General features: G+C 46.1%; 2 protein-coding genes across 5 annotated transcripts in view; one reads left to right on the top strand and one right to left on the bottom strand.

Annotated features, from left to right (window-relative positions):
• Window positions 1–15,218, top strand: part of NCAPD3 (non-SMC condensin II complex subunit D3) — a 72,435-nt gene that overhangs the window by 49,375 nt on the left and 7,842 nt on the right. For 3 of the 4 annotated variants that reach the window (XM_051834481.3, XM_051834480.3, XM_089314714.1), the window contains 9 exons: window positions 419–533; window positions 631–705; window positions 1,766–2,004; window positions 2,819–2,898; window positions 9,266–9,403; window positions 9,686–9,819; window positions 10,067–10,266; window positions 13,022–13,132; window positions 15,009–15,191. In XM_051834481.3, coding sequence (XP_051690441.1) covers window positions 419–533; window positions 631–705; window positions 1,766–2,004; window positions 2,819–2,898; window positions 9,266–9,403; window positions 9,686–9,819; window positions 10,067–10,266; window positions 13,022–13,132; window positions 15,009–15,191 — 1,275 coding nt within the window. Of the gene's footprint in view, window positions 1–418; window positions 534–630; window positions 706–1,765; window positions 2,005–2,818; window positions 2,899–3,449; window positions 3,625–9,265; window positions 9,413–9,685; window positions 9,820–10,066; window positions 10,267–13,021; window positions 13,133–15,008; window positions 15,192–15,218 lie in introns of those variants that run through there. The other variant, XR_016222116.1, reaches the window with a different exon arrangement.
• The window catches only part of JAM3 (junctional adhesion molecule 3), an 85,814-nt gene continuing 78,153 nt past the window's right edge, over window positions 7,558–15,218 (bottom strand). Inside the window, exon 9 of the mRNA XM_008248363.5 lies at window positions 7,558–9,704. Within this exon, the coding sequence (XP_008246585.1) occupies window positions 9,702–9,704 (3 nt within the window). The 3' untranslated portion in view covers window positions 7,558–9,701. The remainder of the gene's footprint in view (window positions 9,705–15,218) is intronic.

Below are 15,218 nucleotides of genomic sequence, written 5' to 3'. Positions count from 1 at the left end.
GAGAGAGGTCTTCCATCCACTGCTTCACTCCCCAGTTTGCCGCAGCGGCTGGAGCTACGCTGATCCTAAGTCAGGAGACAGGAGCTTCTTCCGGGTCTCACACATGGGTGCAGGGACACAAGGACTTGGTGCATCTTCTACTGCTTTCCCAGGCCATAGCAGAGAGCTGGATCAGAAGTGGAGCAGCTGGGACTCAAACTGGCGCCCATATGGGATGCAGGCACTGCAGGCGGCAGCCTTAACCACTACGCCACAGCGCCAGCCCCAGATTTTTGCAATGGCCATATGTTTATGAAACAACAGAAAAAAATTTTTTTAACTTGGAGGCCAAAATGTATGCCTTTGACATGTTCTTGGTCTAGCAAGTATTCATTTTTCTTTTGCCTTGTTTTTATTGTGAAACCGTTTCTCATTATAGGTGAAGTACATTTTTACCTTAGGGGATATAGCCCAGCTGTGTCCTGCCAGTGTGGAGAAGCGAGTCTTCCTTCTGATTCAGTCCATCCTGGCCTCCTCTGCTGATACAGATCACGGTGAGGCCTTGAAATCATACTCTCTACAGGGGTGTTGTGAGACTGCAGTCACTGCTGAGAGACCATCAATAAATCTTTCTCCTTTCCCATGCCACAGCCAGCCAGCCACCCTCCCAAGTCAGAGGCTCTGTCATGCCGTCTGTGATTAGAGCACATGCTGTCATCACCTTAGGTAAGACTAATGTGGGGTTACGCATTCTGGTTCCATGGGTAGCTCTTTTCCTGAACAATTCCAGCCATGTCAGTGTGGTGTGCACTGCCATGCTTACGCTTTGTCCAACTCTTACTCCACAAGCTCTGCAGGCCTAACAGAGACCCAAGACCAGGAGACTCAGAAGGCTCTTCATGAGGAGCTGTTGTTCTAGTAGGATTATGTTAATTTGTTACAAATATATCTGTTCCTGTGACTTTTTATGCTCATAATATAGCACCATGAAGTCTGTTTATCAAAACAGTATTCTAGGTACTTCGCTGAGTTCTGGGAATGAAAAATAAATTTGAAGTTGTTTTATAAAAGGAGATGGTTTATTTAATACTTTCTAGAATTGGTAGATGAACTCATGAACTCAGATTGCTCCTAGAAACATTGACCTCTGCTATAATTTGAACTGTTTTTGTTTTCCCTTAGTTTGGCTGAATACTTTTTGTCAGAGAAGAGTTATGAATGTTTTTTCTAATAATAGTTATTTTTCAGATATCTAAGAATTGAGAATAAGAGCAAAACTTACTCAGACCACAAAACAAACATAAACAAATAAAACTCAACAGCCCTCCTATAACTATGAACAACATCAAATAAATGAGATGAGCATTTTTTCCTACTTATCTAGCTTAAACTTCAAATTCATTAAAGATACTTAGCTCCCTGGAGTATATGTATAACCAGAAGTAAAATGTATCACCTGTTAGGCCTTGTTAGTCATTTTCCAGGTAAATAGGTAAATGCAGCATCCCAATGTTGACTTTTAAAAGAAGGTAGTTTTATTAATGTAAAGACTATCCCATAACATGCAGCTTATGAAACCCCTGATATAACTTATTTTTCCTTAAGGTATTTTGAACTTTCTAATATTTAAGATGGGTCCTTCTGCCTTTAATTTCTGGTCTGTGACAGTGGACATGATCTCTTAACTTGGCTTAAATATGATCCATAGCAAGATAAACCTGGAGAAAATTTAGGCATGGAGTTAGGATACAGCAGAATCAAGACAGCATCCTGTCTTCTGTAACAGGGAAACTGTGCCTGCAGCACGAGGACCTTGCCAAAAAGAGCATCCCAGCCCTTGTCCGAGAGCTTGAGGTTTGTGAAGATGTGGCTGTCCGCAACAACGTCATCATTGTCATGTGTGATCTCTGCATCCGGTACACTGTCATGGTGGACAAGTATATTCCTAACATCGCCATGTGTCTGAAGGACCCAGACCCTTTCATCCGAAAGCAGACACTCATCTTGCTCACCAACCTCTTGCAGGTACGGAGTGAGTTAGACCTCTCCTCCTTCTTCTCCACCGTTGCTTTTTATTTGAGGGAATATTTGGGTAGCATAAGAAATGTGCTTGCTTTGTAGTAGAATCCACAAATAATTAGCCTCATCTCTGGTTTAGAGTACCACTCTTCTAATGTTCAGTGCAACCTTTTAAACAGATCATTACTTATGGATATTGGTTTTAAGTGTTTGTTCACACATCCTGTCAAGCAGTATGAAATTTTGATTTTGCAGATCAGTGCCATGTAGAGAAAAAAACATTAGGCAGTTGCAGTTCAGTCATTCTCCTGACCTTGGAAAAGTTCATGTTTCTCATACTTAATTTCTTAATTATAAAATGTTTGTGCTGGGTTCTCTCACAGTGTCAAATGTGTGGAAGAGCTCAGTGGACTATAATGTTCTATAGAGCATTAGATTTTTTTTTTATGCATTGAGAAGAAAGTCATTTTATTTAAGAAAGCATTTGACCTGGTTGTACATCTACTCTCACATGGTTTACATGCTCCTCTTCCCATGCAGTGCGCACCTTGCGGAGTGCCAGTGGCTCTCTCCCTGGGAAGCCACGTGCTTTCAGTCTGTTCTACCCTCCTGCTCCTCTGCACCTCTTTGTAATATATGGTGGGTGCTTTCAAGATGAGGGGGAACGAGTGCTAATGTCTGTGCTCACGTGCCCACAGACCCATAGCTGGCAGGTGTGATGTCACACACAGGAACATCAACAGGTGCTTGTGTGATCAGATACATCGGAGGTTTATGTGTTGAAATTTGTCCTGAAATATGCCGGTTTCTCTTTGTACAGGAAGAGTTTGTGAAATGGAAGGGCTCTCTGTTCTTTCGATTTGTCAGTACTTTGATAGATTCACACCCAGACATTGCCAGGTAAGTCTTTCCCTCACATATTGGACAGTTGAGCAGTTTACCTGATTTCTGGTATTCACTAGGTTTCTGTCGTGTTGGCTTAGAGTTCATATATTTAGGATTTAGTGAGCTTTTGGTAGCTGCCAGGAAAATGAGCTGCTTTTTGAAATGCTAAACTATACTAGGAAAACAGCTTTATTTGTTATACACATTAAAAAAGTGAACATGTCCAGATTCATCATGAAATAACCTTGGTATTGGTTGCATTTGCAAATGTTGTATGCTCTTGCTAAAGGAGTAGGGAAGAATAGCACCTGCCTTTATCCTATTAAACTATATAGAAAATTTGGCATCAACTATTGAGTTAACTCAGGTGATTTCTAGTCTCCAAAAATGTGAGGTTTATTTATTTTTATTTTTTGACAGGCAGAGTGGACAGTGAGAGAGAGAGATAGAGAGAAAGGTCTTCCTTGGTTCACCCCACAATGGCCGCTGCAGCTGGCGTGCTGCAGCCGGTGCATCACGCTGATCTGTAGCCAGGAGCCAGGTGTTTCTCCTGGTCTCCCTTGCAGGTGCAGGGCCCCAGCACTTGGGGCATCCTCTACTCCACTCCCGGGCCATAGCAGAGAGCTGGACAGGAAGAGGAGCAACCAGAACAGAATCTGGCGCCCCGACTGGGACTAGAACCCGGGGTGCTGGCACCGCAGGCGGAGGATTAGCCTTTCGAGCCACAGCGCCAGCCAAAATGTGAGTTTTGATAAAGAGTTCAGACTTTAAGTACAGAAATTGTAATGGAGAAATTCGAGGAATGAAGACAGGATTACACAGTGTGAAACGGAGTGTACAGCTCACAAGGCTCCCTGAGAATTGGGGGGATGGGAGTAACGTGGCCAATTGTCGATTCCTGTTCCTCTATCATTTTTTAAAAGATTGTGCCACCCTAGATTGTATGAATAATTTTTCTTTATGCAAGTCTGCAGTTGGACAATGGCATGTTGAATGCCATGGTGAAAGCCACCTCAGTGGGGAAAGGCCTTCATACTTTATAGTTCACTCACTATAAATAGCTTATAATAATAGGTGCCTCTGATTCTAAATATTGTCACTAGTAATTAGTCTGAGTTCCATGGAAGAGTTTCTGCTTGGTTTTCTTTGGGTGTAATTTTCCAAGGAGGAACATTTCACATAATAAACTAGCGGAAGGTTAATGTTCTAATTAATACTCTGTAGAACCAGAAGCAGAAAGCTCAGGCTAAAGCGCTTTCTTCCTCTTTGTATAATTGGGAAGGGAACCAAGTTGCTTTACCGCATGCTCCTACCTATACATTGGCTTCATAATACTTACTCATGACTGGTTCTGTACTGTGCCTAGATGTTTAGGCCAAAAGCCAGGCCCATCTGTTTATATTACATATATTAATTTTCCCTGTGTATTTGGTAATAGTAGTCTTATGAAGAAGCTATAGTGACAGAGCTTTTTGAATTTTTTTTTGTAAAGATTCATTTATTTATTTGAAAGGCAGTTACAGAGAGGAAGAGGCAGAGAGAGAGAGAGAGAGAGGTCTTCCATCCAATAGTTCACTCCCCAATTGGCAGCAACAGCTGGGACTGGGCCGATCAGAAGCCAGGAGCCAGGAGCTTCCTCCGGGTCTCCCAAATGGGTGAAGGGGCCCAAGGACTTGATATCCTCCACTGCTTTTCCAGGCCATAACAGAGAGCTGGATTGGAAGTGGAGCAGCTGGGTCTTGAACCGGCGCCCATATGGGATGCCAGCATTGCAGGTGGCAGCTTTACCCACTACGCCACAGTACCAGCCCCTTGAATTTATTATTGTGTCCAACTAGATTTCTCAAAGATTCTGGGATGAGCAAATTTACATTGCACTTTTAACTGGTCACTGAAATTTGGGGCCTGCAGTACTGCATGATACATTTTCCCCTCTGCCCACTAGGTGGTGGCCTTGTAGAGTAGTAATCATTACAAGATGATAGCAAAGTAGCAAGCAAATGTTGCAGAAGTGCAAGAACACAGAGGCCAGAGAGTTTCCAGACAAGAAAGCGACTAAAATAATGGACTACAGAGATAGAAAAGGGAGAAAAGACAAACATGACTTGATTTGGAAGCCAAGTAAGTACTCAGGTATCTGGAGAGCTCTGTGATATTACAGAACAGCTGGGGAGGATGAGGGAGTCAGCTGGACAGCAAGGCAGCCTGTTCTCTCGGCTGTTTGAATGGCAGTGCAGTGACACAGACCACGACGTGATTGCGGAGTGTGGCACAGAGTACACAGTGGATGAAACTGAACATAACAACACCAGACCTACAATGAGGGTGTCAGATGAGCTCTCCTTTCGATACTGAAGACACTCCTGAAATGGAGAAGGAAACAGGAACCAGACCTCAGGGAGGGGCGGGAGCCGACAAGAGAGGCCGACTGCAGCAGCTGAACCGGATGGAGGAGCCGTGTGGGAACCAGGAGCCAGCCCTCTCCCCTCCTTCCCTGCCCCCTCCCTCAGCTGTCTTTTCCTTGGAACACTTGGCCACACACTTTGTATTGTACTTGTAGCAGCTGTCTACCCACTAGAGCACAGTAGATGGTCTGAAGACAAGGAAAGAAGAAACAGCAATGTAGAGAAGCCAAATGACAAGAAAACAAGGATATGGAAAGTCACTTGCTGCAGTTTCAGTTGGAATTCTGGGAGAAATGGTGCTGGGCCCCAGTCCTAACCTGAAGTAGATTGATGTTTTTGGCCAAATCAAGAGTAGGAAGCCATTAATAGTGGCTTTCCTAGAACAAACATTTGCTCAGAATGGTACCTGGCTCAGGAAGAAATCTGAAGGAATTCAGTTTTGTTTTTTTTGTTTTAGTTTTTAAGATTTTTTTTTATTTATTTATTTGAAAGGCACAGTAACAGAGAGGTAGAGACATAGAGAGAGTTTCCATCCACTGGTTCACTCCCAAAATGGGCACAACAGCTAGGGCTGGGCTGGGCGAAAACCAGGGGCCTGGAACTCCATCCAGGTTTCCCATGTGGGTGGCAGGGGCCCAGGTGCTTGGGCTGTCTTCCACTGCCTTCCTATATATATTATCAGGGAGCTGAATAGGAAATGGAACAGCTGGGACTCAATCCCAGTGTTGCAGATGGCAGCTTCACCTACTATGCCTCAGTATTGGCCCCAGAAAACCTGATTTTTATATTTGCTACTAAAACTGAGAACATAAGTAAACAGACTGCATTTCCTTTGTGGCCTCATTGGGCTGTTTGGATCCCTGGTTTCAGTTCTTAGTAAGAGATAATCATTTCCTTTTACGAGGTTATTACGCAGACTGAGTTGTTTTCCATGCAACGCAGTTACTGTGTCAGACCTCTAGGTGATGTCCCGCAGTCGCTGGTGTGATTCCTCCTGGTCCTGTGGACTCCCCCTGAAGAGTGAGGAGCGGCTGAGAAGGAGGCAGACCAACCCCTTTGATTACTGAGGTTTCTTAAGAGTCAGTGATGTTTTCAGATCTAGATTTTGGAGAGGTGCCACTTTCTGTTGCTCTAAAGGAATGTTCTGGGTGGCGGTGCTTGGAATGTTAATTTTTTTTAACTTTTTAGAAGGTAAGCAAAAATAAAATAGTCATCAGGTTCATAGGATCTGTAAGTCCCATCTGATCAAGGTTGAAACTTGCCCTTTAATGAAGCCCCAGTAAACGCAGTAGCAAGGTTAGGCCTGGCCAGCACTCACTGAATGGTTTCAGGGATCTTGTGATAGACTGCTCCATGACTCTGCTTTCCTTCTGAGCATAAGAACCCTGGCACAGTTGTTGATACAGTTGAATTCCTTTGTATAGTTGCTTAGGCCAGTTTTTCAGTAGGACATGGATTCTGCAATATTCTCCCACCCGTATGAATTCTCAACCTAAACTCTGAGTAGACTGGTATATGACACCAAGTCCTGCCTTCACACTGTTGGGTGCATGACTTCAAGTCTGAGGAGGAAGTTCAGGGTAATGTGGAAACTGCTATTCCATGGCAGGTTTACTATGAGAAAATCCACAGAGGGGACATACTTATCATTTGCTATTATTATTTTTACATCTTTATTTCCCTTTATTTGAAAGGCAGAAAGAGAAAGTGACCGAGAGATCTCCCATCCACTGGTTCACTCCCCAATGCCCAGGCTGGACCAGGTCCAAAGCCAGGAGCTCAGAACTCCATCCAGGTCTCCCACATGGGTGGAAGGGACTCAAGTTCTTGAGCCGTCACTACTGCCTCCTAGGGTGCACATTAACAGGAAGCTGGATCAGAAGTGGAGGAGCCAGGACTCAAATCCAGGCACTCCAATACAGAAGGCATCTTAGCCATTGTGCTAAATGCCTGCCCTGGGAGATGATTTTTTTATTTGCTTAGTGGTTTTCTCCCTTCTCATAGAGGGTTTCCCAAAGTAACGCTTGTTTAGAAAGAACTTCATCTCGTGTCTGACCTTTGCCTTTCAAAGCACATCACTGAATAATGCAGTTTGCACAGAACACACTGATTACTCAGATCAAACAGGTGCCCTGTGCCATCCTTAATAAACTCCACAAGGAACAGCCTTTATTAATTAGAATTGTATTTTCTTTGTTTGCATATTTATAAGTCAGGCTGCTTCCCTGTTTACTGAATGAATATCAAAATGTGATCATCTGCCATGGGATTTTTTTTTAATTAATTTATTTATTTGAAAGTTGGAGTTACACAGAGAGAGAGAGAGAGAGAGGTCTTCCATCCGCTGCTTCACTCCCCAACTGGCCACAACAGCTGGAGCTGCGCTGATCCGAAGCCAGGCGCCAGGAGCTTCTTCCAGGTCTCCCATGCGGGTGCAGGGGCCCAAGAACTTGAACCACCTTCTACTGCTTTCCCAGGACATAGCAGAGAGCTGGATTGGAAGTGGAGCAGCCAGGTCTTGAACTGGTGCCCATATGGGATGCTGGCACTTCAGTCAGGGCATTAACCAGCTGTGCCACAGCGCTGGCCCTGCTATGGGATTTTTATCTAGGCTTCCTTCCATCGTGATATGACATGTTGCCGTGAATAGATTAGTGTGAATCTTAACCAAAGAACACCATTAGGAGAGGCTCAATCCTAGTCCTAGTGCAAAGTCCTAGCATTTCAAAGCCACGTGCACACCATTTAGATTGTCCTTGTCAACATTCCTGTCCTGTGGAGGGCTGACTGGTACTCCTGGTGCGAATTACCTCTGAGCTCTGCAATGAGATTAAGATACTGTTCTCTGTGGCTTGGATGGATCATCCCCAGCCTTGCAGTAGCTCATGTGACCCACAAGCCAATCCAATGCCTTAGCCTTCTCATTGTCACAGTAAAACAGAAGCCAGCAGGCAGTCAGGCTTTTGTCTGTTTATATTTGGCTTTGGAAACATGTTAGAATTTTTCCCTTCATCTTGGTGTGCTCCTAGGGGTCTGTGTACCACAGAGGGTATTGGACGGATATGTAGAGAACCCCTTCCAGGTTTGGGGGTGCAGATAGAAGGATAGTGCCCAGGGTTTGCTGTTGATGGAAAATCAGGGAAAGTCAGTCACTGCAGAGGGGACTTGCCCCTTGCATCCAACAGCTGACATTCTTATCACTAATCCCTCGGTTTCCATTACTAGAATTGTTCTTTGTTAGTGATTGTGGAGAATGGAGACCAGGTGTTCTTTTTAAGGTGACCCTGGTCACTTGATCAGCCTTGAGACCTCCGTTGAGAAGCAGCAGTTTAGAATAGGCTGGTTGGTTATTTTTTTCTTACAGCTGAAACTGGATAATAGCACCTTGGTAGAATCTAGAAATGAAACCTTATAGAGAAAGCTTTTACATTGACCTTGGATGCCAAAGGAAGCTATTGTGCAGGCACAGACGAAAGAAGCCAAATCTCCCTTGCTTCTTATCTCATCGTGGTGTTTATTGGGATGGGCTTAGAAACTCTTACCCGTATTTATAGTGTAGTTCTCTCTCTCTCTCTCCCTTTTTTTTTTTTTTTTTTTTTTGTTATTTATTTGAAAGGTAGAGAGACAGAGATCTTCCATCTGCTGGTTCACTTATTTCTCAAATGCCAGCAACAGCCAGGGCTGGACCAGGTGAAAGCCAGCAGTCAGAAACTGCATTTGGATCTCCCACATTGGTGACAGGGACCCAGGTACTTGAGCCATCGCTGCTGCCTCCCAGACGCACATTAGCAGGAAGCTGGTTGAGAAGCAGAAGTGGGACTCCATCCCAGGCACTGAGATATGCATGCAGGCAGTTAACCCATTATGCCACAGTGCCCATCCCAAGTCCTCTTCTGTTTGGCAGAGTTCGTGGTATGATTGCAGAGGTCGACTACGGGTAGCAAATCTGTCTCTTTCTTTTGTTTTCTTCTTTGCAGCTTTGGAGAGTTTTGCCTGGCTCACCTGTTGCTGAAGAGGAATCCTGTCATGTTCTTCCAGCACTTCATTGAGTGCATCTTCCACTTCAACAACTATGAGAAGCATGAGAAGTATAACAAATTCTCCCAGTCAGAGAGGTCAGTGGAGCAGCCGTGGTCGTCGCTGTGGCATGTGCAGGTGTTGGACACAAACCCTGAGCCAGGTGTTTGTGGTGGTGGTCGTCACTTCCTTGGCAGAGTGACATAAGAAAATTCCAGCCTAAGACCCCATTGCTGAGAGAAATCTCGTGGTGCACATTGGAATCTCGTCAGTGCACTGGGGAATTTGGCATACAGCTTTTAGGATGCTGTGGAAGTACTGCATTGAATCCTTGTCACCTGTGCCCGCGTAACGTGGTAAATTGTTCTGTTCTGCCACAGAGAGAAGCGGCTGTTTTCACTGAAGGGAAAAGCAAACAAAGAGAAACGAATGAAAATCTACAAGTTTCTTCTGGAATACTTCACAGATGAACAGCGATTCAACATCACTTCCAAAATCTGCCTTAGTATTTTGGGTAGGCCTGATGTGTTTGGAGTAAAGTGTGTTTTGAAACCTCTGCTGTGTTGATGATACACCAGCAGGTCTGCAGCAAGGGGTGTCCCAGTGCTGCAGGGATACCTGTCTTCTGTCCTTTGGCACCTGCTGTGCCCCATGCAGACCCCTGGCAGCCCCACATGGCCCACAGTTCTGGGATTTGGGGTTTGCCCTGCCCCCCAGGGGCTGGTGTGCCCCCCAGGCTGATCCTCTTCTCTTCCTCTCAGCGTGCTTTGCCGACGGTGTCCTCCCTCTGGACATGGAAGCCAGTGAGCTGCTCTCAGATACATTTGAGGTCCTCAGCTCCAAGGAAATCAAGCTTCTGGCCATGAGGTCTAAACCAGATAAGGACCTGCTTATGGAAGAAGATGACATGGCTCTGGCGAATGCCGTCATGCAGGAGGCCCAGAAAAAGCTCATCTCCCAAGTGAGTGTTGCTCTTCTTGAGGAGCCCTGGCACTGGCTTCTCCACACTGCACCTCTCGGTGCTGTGCCCGAGGCCCTGTGTTCACCCGAACCTTTGGCTTTAGCTCTCTCCTGTGTGCTGCTGATTCTTAACCTGTTTGGAGTTCCAGCTTTTTGTGAACCTGAACCCAGTTCCCCTTGCTGGCCTTGACATGCCAAGGTGTCTCACTCTTATCATCAAAACAGAACCAATCGTCTCATTTTCCTGTGCTGTGTCTCTTTTCACACAATCCATTGTCCACCAGTTTATCCAGGGAGCCTGGTGCTTCCCCAGGTGGAGGCTGGCATGCCAGGCACATGCTCTTTTGGCCAGCGAGTGTGAGGTTTGAGTTGGAATGACTTTGGGCAGGAGCCTGGTTGCCACAGTCCTCGACAGGCCCATGTTCTTGTGCTTGGCCTCCATTGCCAATCTGAATTTCCCACCTGACCCCTTATGACTTTTGACCCAAAGAAATAGCCTTTTGTCAAATCCAGTTTGCCATGGGGTCCTACCTGTTTGGTCTGACCCTGTTTGGTCCTGCCTGTGTGGTCTGGCTTTATCTAAGTCTGTGCCATCTCCAAGTGTTTCCTTAGCACCCTTTCTGTCTCTAGTTTTTTCCTGCTGTGGGCTGTGCATTACCTTGCTCTCAGAACAGTATTTTTTTCAATACAGATTTGCTCATTTTAGTCCCCTGCTTAAAGTAGGCTAGAGGCAGATTGATCACGATGGGTGGCAAGGAACGTGTTAGTATGACTGTGAGTGCTGTGTGGTGCTGGTAACTTTGTGTACACTTTGATGAAAATCACAGAACTGTTTGCTTAAAATTGGTAAGTTTATCATATATAAGTTAGACGTCACTGGTGAAATCTTTAAAGACTGCATTGGTGACTCCCTGTCATCTTTGAATTCTCTGATTCTCCTTCAGGGTGTACAGAACTTAGTGTGCCTGCCCTCGCCCCATCCAGTATCCTGCCTCCTGGCCTGGCTATGTCTCCAGCCCTCAGCTGTGGACATACTTGCCTTTTTCTGTGCCCTTACACTGCATCTCTGCAGCAGCCTCGCTTTCTCATCTGATCCCTCTACACCCCAAGGGTCATCTTTTTTTTTTTTTTTTAATTTTTTATTTATTTATTTTTTGACAGGCAGAGTGGACAGTGAGAGAGAGACAGAGAGAAAGGTCTTCCTTTGCCGTTGGTTCACCCTCCGATGGCCACCGCGGCCGGCGCACCGCGCCAATCCGATGGTAGGAGCCAGGTGCTTCTCCTGGTCTCCCATGGGGTGCAGGGCCCAAGTACTTGGGCCATCCTCCACTGCACTCCCAGGCCACAGCAGAGAGCTGGCCTGGAAGAGGAGCAACCGGGACAGAATCTGGCGCCCCGACCGGGACTAGAACCCGGTGTGCCGGCGCCGCAAGGCGGAGGATTAGCGTAGTGAGCCACGGCGCCAGCCTCCCAAGGATCATCTTGCCCAAGAAGCCTCCAGTGCTCCTTCCTGGCTCCCCCTTCTGTCCTACGCAGCCATCCTCCATCTACAGGGCCTTAACTCCTTGCTACTAACAGGGACATACCCCTGCTGGTCAGGATTCCTTGCTTCACCCCTTCCTTCCCACGGGTCACCTCTGTTTGGTCTAGAGAAGCAGTATGAAACTTGTTGGTGAATGCAGTTAGGCTGCTTTGTAAGAATACTCGTGCCCTCAGATTCAGATTTATGAAATCGTTTATTTGTCTACCTGTGTCCATCCCTTTCTAGGAACTCTCATAAGCCTGTAGAAATGACTGGTTTACAGGTCAGACACTGGTGGCTTTAAATAAGAAAGAGGCTGTGCAAGTTCAGAAGAGTGGATATGGAGGCTACTGTAATGAGGATGTTTTTAAATTTTTATTTAATTGTATTTGTTTGAAAAGCAAAGAGACACACACACAACAGAAAGACAGGGAGAGATCTTCCAAACCACATGGGAGGCAAGGACTCAAACACTGGAACCATCACTGGTACATTAGGAGGAAGCTGTATCAGAAGCTGACCTGGGACTTGAACCCAGGCACTCCCAAACGGGATGTGCGATGGCCCTCCCAGGCAGCATCGTAACCACTACTACATGTGCACCACATATAATGAGTTATTTTTAATTCTGAGAGGTTTGTTATGAAATGTTTATGATTAGTGATCCTTGAAGTTACACACTCTGAGGACTTGATTAAATCAGGTAATTCTGTGTAAATCTGGAGCACTGTGTGGGTTGGTATACAGCTGCATAAATGTAGAACAAGGAGAAAGGGAGAGAGATGAGCCAAACCAACTGCCTTCATGCTCAGCCATTTTTAGACCTTTATCATTTGCCCCATGGGAATATAAAGTGTTTTTTCAGTAGCCAGAGCGAGCCAGTTCTCATCCCAGAGGGGAGGGGATGGGATGGAGAAACTGGATGTGGAGCCAGAGCTCAGGGCCCATTATGGCTTCATGTGAAGATTTGGAGCTGCCTCTCAAGTTACTCAACACAGCTCTAACTCCCTTTCCTCACGTAGAAGATACGCCCAGTGTGTGCCCCCACCCTCCTTGGCTAGCTGTGCTCGCAAGGTCTCGTACAGCACTATGTTATGTACACCCCAAGCGTCTTAACCAAAGATTAGAAATAAACTGGGCGTGTGAGCTCGGCTGTGTGGAGAGAGCTGATGAAGGAAACTTGCTTGTCACTCTGAAGTCTACGCATCTAAAGCAGGCCTTTGTGTCACTGCAGGTTCAGAAGAGAAATTTCATAGAAAATATCATTCCAATTATCATCTCCCTGAAGACTGTGCTGGAGAAAAATAAGATCCCAGCTCTGCGGGAGCTCATGAACTATCTCAGGGTAAGTGAGGAGCAGACCACAGTCACCACTGCCCAGGCACCAGTCCTTTCCTTAGGGTCTCCTGTGAGTTATGATGCCACGGACAGTGTACAGTCAGGACTCACAGTGCATGTGGGTTTACTTAGCAATACCCAGGTCACACAGGCCTGTGGCGATTGTAGAGAGGATGGGGGGTCTGGCCAGAGGCTCCCCTAAAGCTGTCCTTTCCTCGCGTGGCAGAGTCTGTGACGAGCTGACTCGCTGTGCTGAGCAGGTGAGTCCTAGTGGGGTTGAATTCCATTTTGAAGACTTTCTCGACTGGGATCTGTGACAGAGTCATCATCTCAGCACTTCCTGTGAAGGGTATTGCAGTCCCAGATTGGCAAGCTCAGGGAGTCACTGCCCTGTCCTGTGACAGCATGTCTGGGGACTTGGGCACCAGCCACCAACCTGGGCAACACCATCCCTGGGCTGGAGATTCTATTATGCAATAGGAGAACCCCGAGAAGCTCCATGCAGGCAAAGCCATGGTGTGTTTACTCACAGTACAGACCTAAACAAGCCCTCAGATTTTTCTGGAAAAATCTTTCACCCAGAAATTATTCCAGCATTTTTTCCTTTAATTGAACGGAGTCATTTCTCTGTTCACATTATGCATTTTTCCTCTTGAAAGAATTTTCTTTTTCCAAAAATTGCTATAGCAAAATTGACATTGTATTGACATAGTATTTCAAATAGCTTTTATCCTAGGGAAGTTAAGGTGGGAAAGATAGGCTCACTGCATGGAAAAAATGAGAACTTTAGATTACTTTATATTTATTTTTTTTTTAATTTTTATTTGAAAGGCAGAAAGACAGGGACAGACAGGCGCAGAGAAAGAGAGAGATTTCCCATCTGCTGGTTCACCTACAACAGCCAGGATGGGCCAGGTCAAAGCCAGGATCCTAAAACTCAATCCAAGTCTCCCATGTGGGTGGCAGGGACCCAACTACTTGAGCCATCACTACTTCCTCCCAGGGGTGCACATTAGCAAGAAGCTAGAATCAGGAGCAGAACCAGACTCAAACCCAGGCACTCCAGTATAAGATGTGAACATCCTAAGCGTCATGTTAGCCACTGCCAAACGTACACCCCATTCTTACATTTTTATTGCCCTGTTTTAAGCCTCAGGGGAAAAAAAAGGCACTGAGAAGCTAATGAGACCACCTAAACACTTCAGACAAGCATACACCTATTTCTGATCACATCTGCAGAGGGTGCCCCAAAGGTGCTTTATGTCTGTGGCTGCCATGATTCTCTTCCTCCTCTGTGGAACCCACTCTTAGTAGCAGCTGAAAGGGAGGGTGGGTTTCCCTCCTCCCTCCCAGCTGGAGCAGCCGTGGATCCTTGTCTCCCTGCAATGCTGTTCTCTGCTGTGGTTTCTCTTAGGAGTGAGGCTGTGTCCCTGGAAGACCTGAGAATGTCTTACCCAGGTGGACCTAAATCTTCGCAGGAGGGCACAGAGATGGGACCCAGGCATGGCCATGGTCAATGGGGAGCCAGAGGGGGACACTAACCAAGACAGATGAGCACTCTCAGGCTGCACCATGTCCTGTAACACACCCAGGAACCTTGTCTAAGCCAGAACCGTGACTTTCCCCCAGGAGGCACTGGGAGGTTGGCCTGACGGGAAGCAGAGACGAGAAGCTTCCTAAGAGATCAGAGCTATTAGTGAAATCTCACAGCCTGTTCACTTGTTTCTGTGGTCCACGCTAAGAGCAGTTAGTGTTTCCTTGATGTGTTAACCTGTTAGTTACTGCAGTAGAAAGGCTGTCCTCAGAAATAGGAGTCTTATTTATAAAATAGGCTTGTTTTTCTACCCAAGGAAACATTAAAGGATGCTTCTGGTGTGTTGTAGGAGGTGATGCAGGATTACCGGGATGAAGTCAAGGACTTCTTCGCTGTTGACAAACAACTGGCATCAGAACTTGAGTACGACATGAAGAAGTACAACGAACAGCTAGCCCAAGAGCAAGAGCTGGCCAAACTGGCGGAGGCGACTAGGACCACAGACAGTGCCGACGGGGCGCAAGCAGTGCAGGTAGACAGGAGGCTTCCACCTTAAGCG

The sequence above is a fragment of the Oryctolagus cuniculus genome, chromosome 1 (assembly GCF_051225735.1).
Source record: "Oryctolagus cuniculus isolate XC-2025 breed Fujian yellow rabbit chromosome 1, ASM5122573v1, whole genome shotgun sequence".
In the NCBI taxonomy this organism is placed as follows: domain Eukaryota; kingdom Metazoa; phylum Chordata; class Mammalia; order Lagomorpha; family Leporidae; genus Oryctolagus; species Oryctolagus cuniculus.
The sequence above is the reverse complement of the archived record's forward strand: the minus strand, read 5'-3'. Positions and strand labels throughout refer to the sequence as shown.